Consider the following 13317-nt stretch of genomic DNA (forward strand, 5'->3'; position numbering starts at 1 on the left):
AGTAATTAAAAGTATTTTGGTTTAACTGCTGCACAAACACGTCTGCGTCTGGCGGTTTGGCGGTTTGGCTACGGTTCCTCCAGTGTCTGTCGTCGCTAAAAGGCATGAAATGAGAGTAATAAGCACCTTCCAGAAGACGGAGTCAAAGTCGGTGCCGTTGAACTTGTCTGGCACTCCGGCCGTCAGCTTGGGTCCCAGGAGGGTCACGAACTCTTCAAAGTCCACCTGACCGTCACCTGAGGGAGAAGAAACACAGGAAAGAGGAGGATCAGGAAACGACTGAGGGAGAAGAGACACAGGAAAGAGGAGGATCAGGAGACGACTGAGGGTTCACGCTAAAAGTACGAGCTCGTTGAAACGCCGTGCTGTGACGCTCCACGTTCAGATCGAGCGCCGCGTTCGGTCGGTTCAGGTTTGGTCTTGTGGCGACTCGTTTGACGAATGTTTGGCTTCATCACTGATTTGAGTCGAGTATTTAATGGAAATGTAATCAGACCGAGATCCAAACATTTTAAAGAGTCAATTAGTTTTTTTTTTTTAAATAAGAAACATTTAAATGAATTAGTTGGCGCTGAAAGACAAGATAGAAATCAAGTGACACGATTAATTCAACAACAACCTGCCAACAACAAACTGAGAAAGAAACAGAGGAGCTTCAACGGCACAAAAACATAAAAGAAAATAAAAGAAAATAAAAGAATATAAAAGAAAATAACAGAATATAAAAGAATATAAAAGAAAATAAGAGAAAATAAAAGAATATAGAAGAAAATAACAGAATATAAAAGAAAAGAAAAGAAAAAGAAACAGAGGAGCTTCAACAGCACAAAAACATAAAATAATATAAAAGAAAATAAAAGAAAATAAGAGAATATAAAAGAAAATAACAGAAAATGACAGAATATCATAGAATATAACTGAATATAACGCACAAATGACCAGGACTAAACCAGGACTAAACTAAGACTAAACAGTCACTGAACTGGGACTAAACCAGAACTGAATCAGGACTGAACCAAATCATCACTTTACCCAACACTTTTATTTATTGATTTATTTTCTTTATTATTTTATTTATTTTTTCTCTCTTTTTTTATTTATTTATTTATTTTATTTTTATTTTGTCCCCATCTTTAAACTTTGTGCGTTCTTTACACTGTGTGCGTTCTTTACACTTTGTGCGTTCTTTACAACATGTGAGTTCTTTACATTGTGTGAGTTCTTAAACCTTTTGCGTTCTTAACACCGTGTGCGTTCTTAAACCTTGTGCGTTCTTAAACCTTGTGCGTTCTTAAACCTTGTGCGTTCTTAAACCTTGTGCGTTCTTAAACCTTGTGCGTTCTTAAACCTTGTGCGTTCTTTACACTGTGTGCGTTCTTAAACCTTGTGCGTTCTTAAACCTTGTGCGTTCTTAAACCTTGTGCGTTCTTAAACCGTGTGCGTTCTTAAACCTTGTGTGTTCTTAAACCGTGTGCGTTCTTTACACTGTGCGTTCTTTACACCTTGTGTGTTCTTAAACCTTGTGCGTTCTTAACACCGTGTGCGTTCTTAAACCGTGTGCGTTCTTACCGTCCATGTCCAGTCTCTGGATGATGACCTCCAGCTCCACCTCGTTGGGCATGTACCCGAGCGAGCGCATGGCCATCCCCAGCTCCTGCTTCGAGATGAAGCCGTTCCCATCCCGATCGAAGACTTTGAACGCCTCACGAATCTCTGGAAAACACAACAAAGACATTAACCCTCCTCCTGGAACGCCGCAGGAAGAACGGGAACGTGGTCGTCGCGCCGCAGACGCAGCGTTACGTCACGGGCCGCGGAAAATCAGTCTAAACAAGCTCTCCAGAAATGTCAACAAATACTGAGGCAGAGACCAGGACAAATTGGCAATCAAAAAGCATTCATGTCGTTCAAACGGTCTGCCAAAACACAACGGGCTGCGATAGACTGTTAATGACTCCAGTTTAGAAGGATTTACTATTAATTTAGGTGCGCGCTGTGCGGAGCGCTCTTAATCAGGCAGAAAGACCGGCCGGGCGGCAAAGACTTCATCAACCAAACTGTGATTGAAGGAAAAAGACTGAATAACAAACCAAACAGGAGGGCCCCATGTTAAACCCTGAGCTAGATTGTGTTGGTTTAAGCATTTGACGCATTAAAAGTGCATTGTGTAACATTTACTGCGTGGTTCTGCAGTACGGCGATACATTTATCCATTAGCATGTGTGTTTGGACAGTGTTTTTGAGCAATAAAAACACCTAAATACAACATAAATGCAACATACTGTACATGTATTTGTGTTTATTATAGATTAGATTTCCATTCATTTTCACCGTTCTCTCAGACTTCGCTTGTTTTACACATCAGGCTAATAACTTCTTAGTGTTTCCTGCTCGTAGTAAAACTGCTGTAGTTTAAATTGGCTTTTAGGAGTTTTATTAACTTAAAGGATGTTACATTTGTCTCTGAGTTCAATCAGATCTTTATATGTTTGTTCAGAAGGATTATTAAAGTGGTTTGACTGAGTTTGATTTATTTTATTTTCCAATTGTTCCATTTCGCTCTTTTATGTTTGGAGTTTGGATATCTTATCATGTGACCTCTTAAAAAAGCTTTAAATCGGAGTCTCAAATGATCTGGGGCCTGAGTCTGGGTGAGGCTGGACCACATCACGTATTCCACAAAAAAACAAGGTGAGTTAAAATCTTCTCAAACATTCTCGCCGTTTTCAACGTACATGAGGAAATACGCCAATATACGTCGTTATTGAGTCTTTTGTGACGGGAGGACACAGTCTGTTTGGGGTTTACCGATTTGGTGGAACTTTCTACACGCAGCATGGAAACGCCGCACTAACAATAAACTAAATATCGTCCCGCGGGCCTTAAAATATCATCCCGCGGGCCGCAATTGGCCCCCGGACCGCAGGTTTGAGATTCCTGCTTTAAAGTTTTCCCAACGAGTAGAAGCTGAAGTTTGACCTGCATTAACATCCTGTACTTTTATTTAATGCTTTACTGCGGAATTTTCTAGGCAATGCAATAACATCTCTGGAGAAAAGTAGGTGTTTTTCACATTACACCAGCGAGGAGGGATTTTTATTTTTATTTTTAGTCTATGCAACTCTGCTGAATCCTACGAGTGTCATCGATTAGTAAAATAAAACTGGAAAATGAAGTAATCGACAACGTGGCGTCTTGAAAAAGCGGTTAAAGATCAAACAAACACGCACGAATCGCTCCAAAAACAACTCTGAAAGGTAAAAATGAGACGAGGAAACAACTATAACATGATTCAAATCTCTGAAAAGTCTTTTTTGCAGAATATGTCTGATTTAACTTGGCCTTTACAGAAACTCACTTTGGCTCCATCGTCTGTTCCACTGCGACATCAGACTCATGAAATATGTTCAAATACAACAAAATGTCACATATTTGGGTAAAGAAATTCACAGTTTCATGAGAGAAAATGTCATTCTCCAGCTCTGCACTAACTGAGAGGCAGATTTAAATAAGTTGTACCTCACTATGACAGAAAACCAGGGAACAGTAGATTTCAGTTTGTTTTATCAATTATACTTTATTTCAGGCAATATTTTAACTCAGATACTTCAGATATTTGATATAAAATGCATAATAATGAAGAAATGAACATATATAAGTCGCATTTTTTGGGGAAATTTATTTTACAAAATCCAAAACCAATAGATTATTTTTCCACTCGAAAGTTTAGTTAGTTCCTACGACGGAGTATAAGGGCCACTTAAATAAAATAAATATGCGGGCGCTACAAGAATAAAATCGTAGCATTTCGACAGTCCTAATTTTATGAGAATAAAGTCGAAGCCAGAAAAAGTCGTAATATTACGAGAAAAAAGTCATATTTTTATGAGAGTATAGTCTGCTGTGTGTGATTGAGTGACCAGTGCATTATGAAGAATTTGGAGCATTTTGTTCAGATGTAGCAATTTCTTCCAAATCTGTTTGTTTCCTACGACTAAACAAACTCAAATGCAATGCAATTGCAATGTCCCTTCAAAGTACTTCAAAGTACTTGAAAGTACTTCTACTGCTGATAGTGCGGTGATGGGGGGATAAAAGACACAGTATTACATCGTGTGAACCCCAGGTGAAAGTTTATCTGAACAAAATGCTCCAAATTCTCCATAAAACACAACGCACTGATCACTCATTCATGCACAGCAGCCTATTCTCATAAAAGTACGTTTTTATTCTCGTAATATTATGACTTTTTGTCTCGTAGCACCTGCATATTTTTTTATTTAAGTGACCCTTATACTTGGTAAGTTGAGTGGTCATGTGATATTGCTGTTCAGTTGCTGCTTTTGGCGGCGTCTTTCTCCCGGTGGAGGCGGGGCGTGTCAGCTGACCGCACATGTGACCACTCAGTCCAAACTGTCTGCTACAAAAACAAAGTAAACCTCGATAACAGACGACCAGACGGACCTGGACTGGTACGACTGGTGTGGATTTGTTGAGTAGCTCATTAAACGTCCGGCGTGTGCGTCTGTGGTTTTGGCTTGAACTTGTTCTTGGGAATGTTCCACAGTTTGACACAAGGCCAGAAAAGTGCATTTGTTGAAAGTCGAGCGGAAAAAAGGATTTAAATGACTGATCTTCTATTTTCTGATCTGTTCTAACGTTTCCTCGTCACACACAGACCTGGAGTTGTGTTTTGTTTCATTCTCACATGTTTGACACACAACATGGCACACAACATTTAGGCTGATTTCTTTTATCAAACTGAAAACACTCTGTTCCACCTTGTGATGTCATCATGTGGTGATACAGGAAGTGCTCCACTGTGTTTTTAAACTCCACACACCTTCATTTATAGAATCATTTCAGGTCTGGAATTGAGAATCTCGACTAAACTAAAGGTAAAAAGGAGCCGTTAACATGAAAAAAACTACCACTTCATGACATCACAAGGTGGAACGGAGCATTTTGAGCTTGTGTGAATGAAACAAAACACAACTCCAGGTCTGTTTTTGAGGGGGTAACACCATTAAAACGTGACTTAAAGCTCATAAAAGTCAATTTGGTGTAATATAGAACCTTTAAATCCAAACCTGTAACAGTCGTGTTTATTGATCCTACATATATCGATTATATTTTATTCTAATTCATCCTCTCACAGTCAGTTTACAGCAGACATTTGTGAAAATACAAAAACGCCAAACCCAAACTGACCTCACACAGGTGTTTTTCATTTATATTCAGCTCAGATCGCTCCATTGACAGTTGGCACGGCGCTAGCAGGAGGCACTACGCTGCAGAAACACGAGCGCCTCCTCTAGAATCTATAATAGTCCAGGTGAAAGGGGGATTAGTGTTCTGTTTGGAGCAGTTTTTGGACAGACTTTGTGATTGACAGCTCTTAATAATAATGGACATTCACAGCTTTGTTCTTGTCAGTCAGTTTAAGTATGCAGAGTTAGTCCAAGTGTTAATTTACAAAGTTGGCCCTTCCTGCGGCTCACAGTCCAGTGCAGTACAATGTGATGAAGGATCTGAAGTCTCCAGTGTATAGAATGAAGCGTGGAGATGTATTAACAACGGTAAAGACGTGTTTCTCACAGTTTTATCGGTCAATCTGTAAGAACATTGTGCTTATGTCGCTCTAAAGTTATAATCTATGACACTGTGGATCATTATGTTGTTTTAAATTACAATGTTCATCTAAAACGACTTAAAAAAAGAAACAAAAAACTGATTTCTGGAGCTGTTGGCGCCCCCTGTGGACAGATGCACGTCACACTAGTGAGCAGCGGATTTTTTTTAAAAATTTGGACCAAAATGACGACGCGATGCTGCAGAATCCGACACGTGTCATGGATTAAGAAAATAAAACTGGAGAACATAGTGTGAACGGATCAGATCACATTAAAAACTGCTCAAAGAATCACTTCAGGATTAATTTCGAGAGGGTAAATGAGCAGAGGAAACAACTATAACGACGGTAAAAGCTCTGAAAAGTGCATTTTGCTGAATAAGTCTGCTTTAATGTACTGTAAGTTTAACATTGTGACCTAAGAAATCACCTTAAAACACCTTATACTGATCAAAAAATACTATTTAACTTAGGAAATATTGATTGATCTTAGGCCGTTTTCCTATTAGATTTGAAAACTTTCTGAATTTAGTATTGATTTCATGAACAAAAAAATCAAGACAAACTTTTATTGGCCACAGTCAAAGCAAAAGCCAAATTTCTTCGGCCAAAGTCGTAACTCTGCTCCAAACCACAGACTTTAACGATCTGAGGATTGGCTGTAGATCCTCCAAAGCTCCTCAGACTTTTATTGATCTGATTAAAGCAGAACTGAATGTTTCCCGTCACCGTTTACTCTCCTGAAGTTGTTTTTGGAGTGATTCTTGCGCGTTTGAGTCGTCTTTAATCACTTATTTTCCAGACGCCGTGTTGCAGATGAGCTTCAGGGACACGCCCACTGTGACGCACTTACTCTGTTCTCCAGTTTTATGTTCTTAATCTCTGATACATGCAGGATATGGCAGCGTTGTGTCGTCAGTTTGGTACAAATGAAAATAAACTCTTCAGCTCGATGGCGTGAGGCGCAGCCGTCCACAGGAGGCGCCGTCTCTTTGTTGTGACGACGTTTACGGCGACGTCAGCTCCAATTGGACACCACGGTTTCAAACACAGAAGACAGACTTGTTTCTTTTATTAAGTCGCTTTAGATGAATATTGTGATTTAAAATGTGCAAATTATAACAAAATGATCCGCAGAGTCTGAGATTAAAACTACAGTCGTCTCTCACTAAAATAAAAATATTATAATAATGCAGTTCATCTTTTATCATCTCACTTTTTCGTGGATATTTTTAGTTCAGTTTTGCAACAGATCGTGCATTGTGTCGTGCGTCCTGATTGGCTGTTGGACTGTAGACCATTGTGTCGTGCGTCCTGATTGGCTGTTGGACTGTAGACCATTGTGTCGTGCGTCCTGATTGGCTGTTGGACTGTAGACCATTGTGTCGTGCGTCCTGATTGGCTGTTGGACTGTAGACCATTGTGTCGTGCGTCCTGATTGGCTGTTGGACTGTAGACCATTGTGTCGTGCGTCCTGATTGGCTGTTGGACTGTAGACCATTGTGTCGTGCGTCCTGATTGGCTGTTGGACTGTAGACCATTGTGTCGTGCGTCCTGATTGGCTGTTGGACTGTAGACCATTGTCCATCAGTCTCCTCCGTGCCGTGTCTCCTGTCCAGTACAGAATGTGTTCAGACAAATTTACATAAACGTTGGATCTCAGTGTGACTCTGAAGTGCTGTACGTTTGCAATTTGTTTTCTCCCCGACAAAACCCACAATGTCGATGAAACGTTCTGCACCGACAAAGACGCCTACGAAGGTTTGAACTTTGAGAGAGTTTAAACGAGAGAGAAATGTGAGAAAATGTTAACGCCTGTGTGAGAAAAGTGTATAAAGTGTGTGGTGAGGGGTTTTACAGACAAAAACAGAGAGAATAATGTAAAAAATAAAGCTGATGAGGGACCACTTTATAGAGACACAAGTGCAATACATCAGCTTTAAAGTTCTAATCACACAGCTCCACACTTTTACTTAAATCTGGGACTCAATTCTCTTCATTACGTTGGTGATTATTTAACAAAACTCACTTAAGCACATTATAAAATCTGTTGTAATTGGAAACACTCAGTAAACTCCTGCAGCGCTTCAGATTCAGACAAATGTGAATCTCCCACTCTGCCGATTTACCAAAATGTCACAACAGTAACAAACGGCGACGCCTGGGGACCACATCCACTCTCCCACAATGTGTGACAAACTCTTCAGCGCAACAGAAAAACTACCCACAATTCCTGAAAATGTGCTATTTCCTGTATCGTCGGCTGTCGGCGTGAACGTGGGAACGGCTTAACGCTGCGTCTGAATAGTTCCGGCGGGCGCAATCTCTCCTTACACGATCATAAAAACCACCGGAGTGACACGATATCCTTCAAAACGTCTCGCCGCAGGTGTCGTTTTCGAGTCAATGAGATCCTCGGCGATGTTATTGTTTGTAAATAGCGCCGCGGACTCGTTCCACCTGGGGTCGAAAGCGTCGGAAAAACCCGCTCTCCTGCAGATTTCTTTTTGAGAAGAAAACCGGCTGCACAAAAGGCGAGCAGCACACTCTTAAATGAGGCGGCGAAACAGTTTTAGCCCGCGCTCGATCTCCCGTTGAAAGCTTTATTTATTGATCAAAGTGCACGGAGAAACGCCCACAGCAAAGAGCGCCGCGGTACGTGTGCGTATGTGTACACCGCTCATCGAGAAACCTAATATAAAGGGACGCACAGCCAGAAGTGAAAAGGAAATCAGGAAACAGAGGGAATCTCACAAGTAAAGCGGCTCCGCATAATCCGCATTGAACAAACGGGCTGAGTAATTGTCGTCTAAAAGAATCACGGCGTGTTTGAGTTCGCCGCGGCCGCACGCAGAGATAGCACCATCGCACACGTCCTTCGGAGGGACAAATATACACTTCCACTTGTTCACTTCACTTGCGATTACTCTGCCAAAGTCGCTCCAGGCCCGTCTTTGGTGTGAAAAACGCTGTTAGCCGAGAGCGCTTTAATATTATTTTTACTTCCCGGTGACAAAGGAAATGTTAGTCATGAGCCGATGGTTCATTTTGGCGTGGAAGAGTTTGCGTTGTGCGGTTTTTCAGTGGGACTATTTCAAAATGCATTTATTAAAACGACTGTATCTGATTTTTTTCCAAGTATTTGAGCAAAATTCAGTCCAGATATATTGTGTAATCAGCTGTTTAGCGTCTAATTAGAAGGTTTTTACTGTTATTGAATCAGGAGGTGCACAGTTATGGTCTTCTGTGAGTTTATTTTAATAGATTATTTTTTCAGACGAAGGTTTAGTTTGTTTTCATACGTGACAGTTTGGAGCTCATCCTCAGTAAAAGTGTGCACACGAGCAACAAAACACAAAGCAAAACAAATAAAATCAGACATCTGTGACCATTTTAAAAGAGAGAACCACATTATGGACTGAGACGGAGCGAAGGGCATTGACACAAACATCGACGCTGGATTAAGGAGCCAATCGAAATACGGAAACATCTCCACAGGACTTTAAACCGAGACGAGGGGCTTTTTTACTCTCACACACCTGGGAGACTGTCCTGAAGAAGTCAAACTGCAGATGGCGCTGTCGTCCTGCCTCCACCAGTAGGAAAACAGCAACAAAATGTGTTTAAATCAGCTGCAACATCACGTGACCACTGTGAGGCGCTAGTGAGCTCCAACCGAAAACAAACTAAACTCTGGTCTCTAAAAACAATCTAAAAAAAACAAAACTGCATGTTACTGTAAAAGAAAAACTCCACACTGACACTTACAAACTCATCATGGTGAATATTTACAAAGCTCAAAATGCATAAGGAGGAATAACTCTGGATCACTGCAAACTGTTTAAAATGAACTTGTTTTTGTTTTTGTGATCACAGTTTTTACTCAAGTATTGATCTCGTCTGCAGCTAATCAGGTTACAGTCTGATTACCCCCCGTGATGGGCATATACACAGAGAAAATAATAATAATAATAATGATAATAATGAATACACAATAAGGGCAAAAAAAGAAAATAAAATACAAAATAAATTAAAAATATGCATATAGCAATAATATAATGTAATAATAATAATAATAATAATAATAATAATAATAATAATAATAATAATAATAATAATAATAATAATAATAATAATAATAATAATGAATACACAATAAGGACAAAAAATAAAATGAAAAAAATATAAAAATATGCATATAGCAATAATAATAATAATAATAACATAAAAAGTAAAATAATAAAAGTACTTCCATCCAGGTTATTTCCTCAATCAAATGACATCAGTAGAAATGATACATATTTTGTGTCTTTGGTGAATATACAGTTTGACAAACACATTCAGACACAGATACATGATTTATTCTCATCTTGGTTTTGGTCGTGAGTTGGATCAGGACGTGTTTTTGAGCAGCAGAAAACTGCAGCTGAAATCAACCTGTTTTTCACCTTTTTTAGTTCAAGTAAAGTTTAAGTAAACATCTTATTTTCTGAATGATTGTTTTTGGACGTATAATTATACTCTAATTAAATTCTTGAGTTGTTTGTATACTTTATCTGCTCAGACATTTATTTTTCAGGTCAGCTCAAGCCTGGGTGAAAATAATGACAGTCTGTTTACTCCAGGGTGGATTCTCCGTAGAGGAGGTTCAATGCATTTTAATACAAAATTCATTGCCAGCAGTTCTCGGTATCAGATAAAAAGTCAAATTACTGGTATTGCCGATCAGCAGTGTCCTCCCTCCCTCTTTTTTTCTCTCTTTCTCTCTGTTTTTTCACACTCTTCGCTCGTTGTATCCATTTCCTTGAGCCCATGGAGCTGAAGTGGAAAATTGAACATAACGGCGATGATGTTTTCAAGCCTTTGTTTAATGGACAAACGTGTAACATCTCAAACGCTGACACTGTTTTCACTTTGGGACTGGAAACTGTTATGGTAATATTCAAAACGGGCAATGCAGGAATAAAAACGTGTGAAGATGGGAGAGTTTGTGCAGAGGATGAGCCTGGCCCCAGGACGACGCTGTAATTGAGAAACGCTTCTGCCAAAATCCCAAACTTGTGCAGAAAGAGACGCAAAGGCAGACAATGGCTCCAATCAGAGTAAGACGGCTTCATCAGCGCTCGCACCGGCTGGAGATTTACGAAATTATATGAACTTCAAATAATTATACTGACACGGGTTTTCAAAAACTTCAAAAAGTCACAAGCAAATCATTTTCAAGTTCATGGTAAAAGTGTCAAGATCCAAGGCTCCATAAGGTCCAGACGTCAGCAAAACCTGTCCATATGTGCGACTACGAAGAGACGCCAAGTGTGTGTGTCTGGAATGTTCCACAGTACTGACGGGTTTGAGACGACGCCACGACATTCTACAGGCTAATAATGTTTTATACAGACGAGGGCGGGCGAATTAATACTGTTGAAATGATGATTTTTGTTGTAAGTTGTTCCCTGTGTCGTGGCTTTTTTTGTGTAATTTTTTGGATCACAGTGTGACTCTGAAGTGCTGTACGTTTGCAATTTGTTTTCTCCCCGACAAAACCCACAATGTCGACGAAACGTTCTGCACCGACAAAGACGCCTACGAAGGTTTGAACTTTGAGAGAGTTTAAACGAGAGAGAAATGTGAGAAAATGTTAACGCCTGTGTGAGAAAAGTGTATAAAGTGTGTGGGGAGGGGTTTTACAGACAAAAACAGAGAGAATAATGTAAAAAATAAAGCTGATACTTCACGGATTTCACCTATTGCGGGTTATTTTTAGAACGTGACCCTGAGATAAACCAGGGACCACATATCTCCATGGAGATGAGGAGTAACCCGCCAGATCTGCAGAGAGGAGAGCCCACTCACAGTAAAAATGCATGTTTTTAATGCAATTGAATAAATGCAAGATCGGTCATTTTAATGTCATACAGTGGAACATTCGACAGATAAAGCAAAAACATCTCTGAGGAGAAACAGCTCCTTGAAACGATGTTGATTTCAAAAGTGTAAATGCATGCTGGGTAATCTCACTCCCTGTTGTAAATGTTCCTGGATATTTGTGATACTGTGACACTAATGTCATGTTCACTGATGCAGGAGCTTTACGTTGCCGTGGTGTCGTGATATTTCTTTGAAGTGAGGAGGTGGCCTTCAAAGAAACAGCACCAGCCCCCGCGGAGTCATGTGACGAGGAGGAAACGCCCCCGCGGAGTCATGTGACGAGGAGGAAACGCCCCCGCGGAGTCATGTGACGAGGAGGAAACGCCCGAATGTGAGCAGAACTGGAGCTGTCCTCCCGAGAGACTGGAGGAGGGAAGAGCTGAACCACTGAAACACAACCGCCGAAACTCAACCGCCGAAACACAACCGCCGAAACTCAACCGCCGAAACTCAACCGCCGAAACACAACCGCCGAAACTCAACCGCCGAAACTCAACCGCCGAAACTCAACCGCCGAAACACAACCGCCGAAACACAACCGCCGAAACACAACCGCCGAAACTCAACCACCGAAACTCAACCACTGAAACACAACCGATGAAACACAACCACCGAAACTCAACCGCTGAAACACAACCACCGAAACACAACCGCCGAAACTCAACCGCTGAAACACAACCACCGAAACTCAACCGCTGAAACACAACCACCGAAACTCAACCGCCGAAACACAACCGCTGAAACACAACCACCGAAACTCAACCGCTGAAACACAACCGCCGAAACACAACCGCCGAAACTCAACCGCTGAAACACAACCACCGAAACTCAACCGCTGAAACACAACCACCGAAACTCAACCGCTGAAACACAACCGCCGAAACTCAACCGCTGAAACACAACCACCGAAACTCAACCGCTGAAACTCAACCGCTGAAACACAACCACCGAAACTCAACCGCTGAAACACAACCGCTGAAACACAACCGCTGAAACACAACCGCTGAAACACAACCGCCGAAACACAACCGCTGAAACTCACTGCCGCACATAACGAGCTTTGAAACAGACAGGACGATCACAGCGTTAGCCTCTGTAAATAAAGCTCTAGTTGGATTCATTTTCAGTCACTTTTCGCACATTTAGTCTTGGTATTTCATGTTGGATAACTTCAGATTATGAGAAAATAGAAAGTTAAAACCATACTGCGGAACATTCCTTGTAGAGATAGATACGTTTGACAAATTGTGAAATATTATACCCTGTTCATAGTAAAGACGCATGTTTTTTTGTGCAATAAATGAAAACACACGTCAACAAACATCGTCGCTGGATTAAGGATTCAATCGAAAACAGAAACATGCCAAAAAGGGACTTTAAACCGGGACGAGGGGGACTTTTTTACTCTCACACACCTGCGATATTGTCCTGGAGAAGTTAAACTGCAGATGGCGCTGTCGTCCTGCCTCCACTGGTAGAAAAACAGCGACAAAGTTTAAATCAGCTGAACGGACACTTCATCTGAAAAAATAATCTATGAAAACAAGTGTGAAAAAACAAATAAAAGTAAAGAGAAAAAAGACTTAACTGGTGAACAAAAATTTTTTGAAATGTCCTTAAAATTGGACTGGACTAATCCCACAGAGACGCCTTTTCTGAATCACGCTGCGTCAGACCATGGCCTCAGAAGTAACAGGTTTACATGTAAAGTCTACGGAGGGGCGAGCGTCGAGGTCCATCGTTTCCACAGGTCCAGG

General features: G+C 40.8%; 1 protein-coding gene across 1 annotated transcript in view; it reads right to left on the reverse strand.

Annotated features, from left to right (window-relative positions):
• The window catches only part of LOC117376555 (calcium-binding protein 7), a 50715-nt gene that overhangs the window by 9822 nt on the left and 27576 nt on the right, over positions 1-13317 (reverse strand). The window contains exons 2-3 of the mRNA XM_033973068.2: positions 1570-1713; positions 127-236 (exon numbers count right to left, since the gene is read on the reverse strand). Coding sequence (XP_033828959.1) covers positions 127-236; positions 1570-1713 — 254 coding nt within the window. The remainder of the gene's footprint in view (positions 1-126; positions 237-1569; positions 1714-13317) is intronic.

Source organism: Periophthalmus magnuspinnatus, chromosome 9, assembly GCF_009829125.3.
Source record: "Periophthalmus magnuspinnatus isolate fPerMag1 chromosome 9, fPerMag1.2.pri, whole genome shotgun sequence".
NCBI classification, from domain to species: Eukaryota; Metazoa; Chordata; class Actinopteri; order Gobiiformes; family Gobiidae; genus Periophthalmus; species Periophthalmus magnuspinnatus.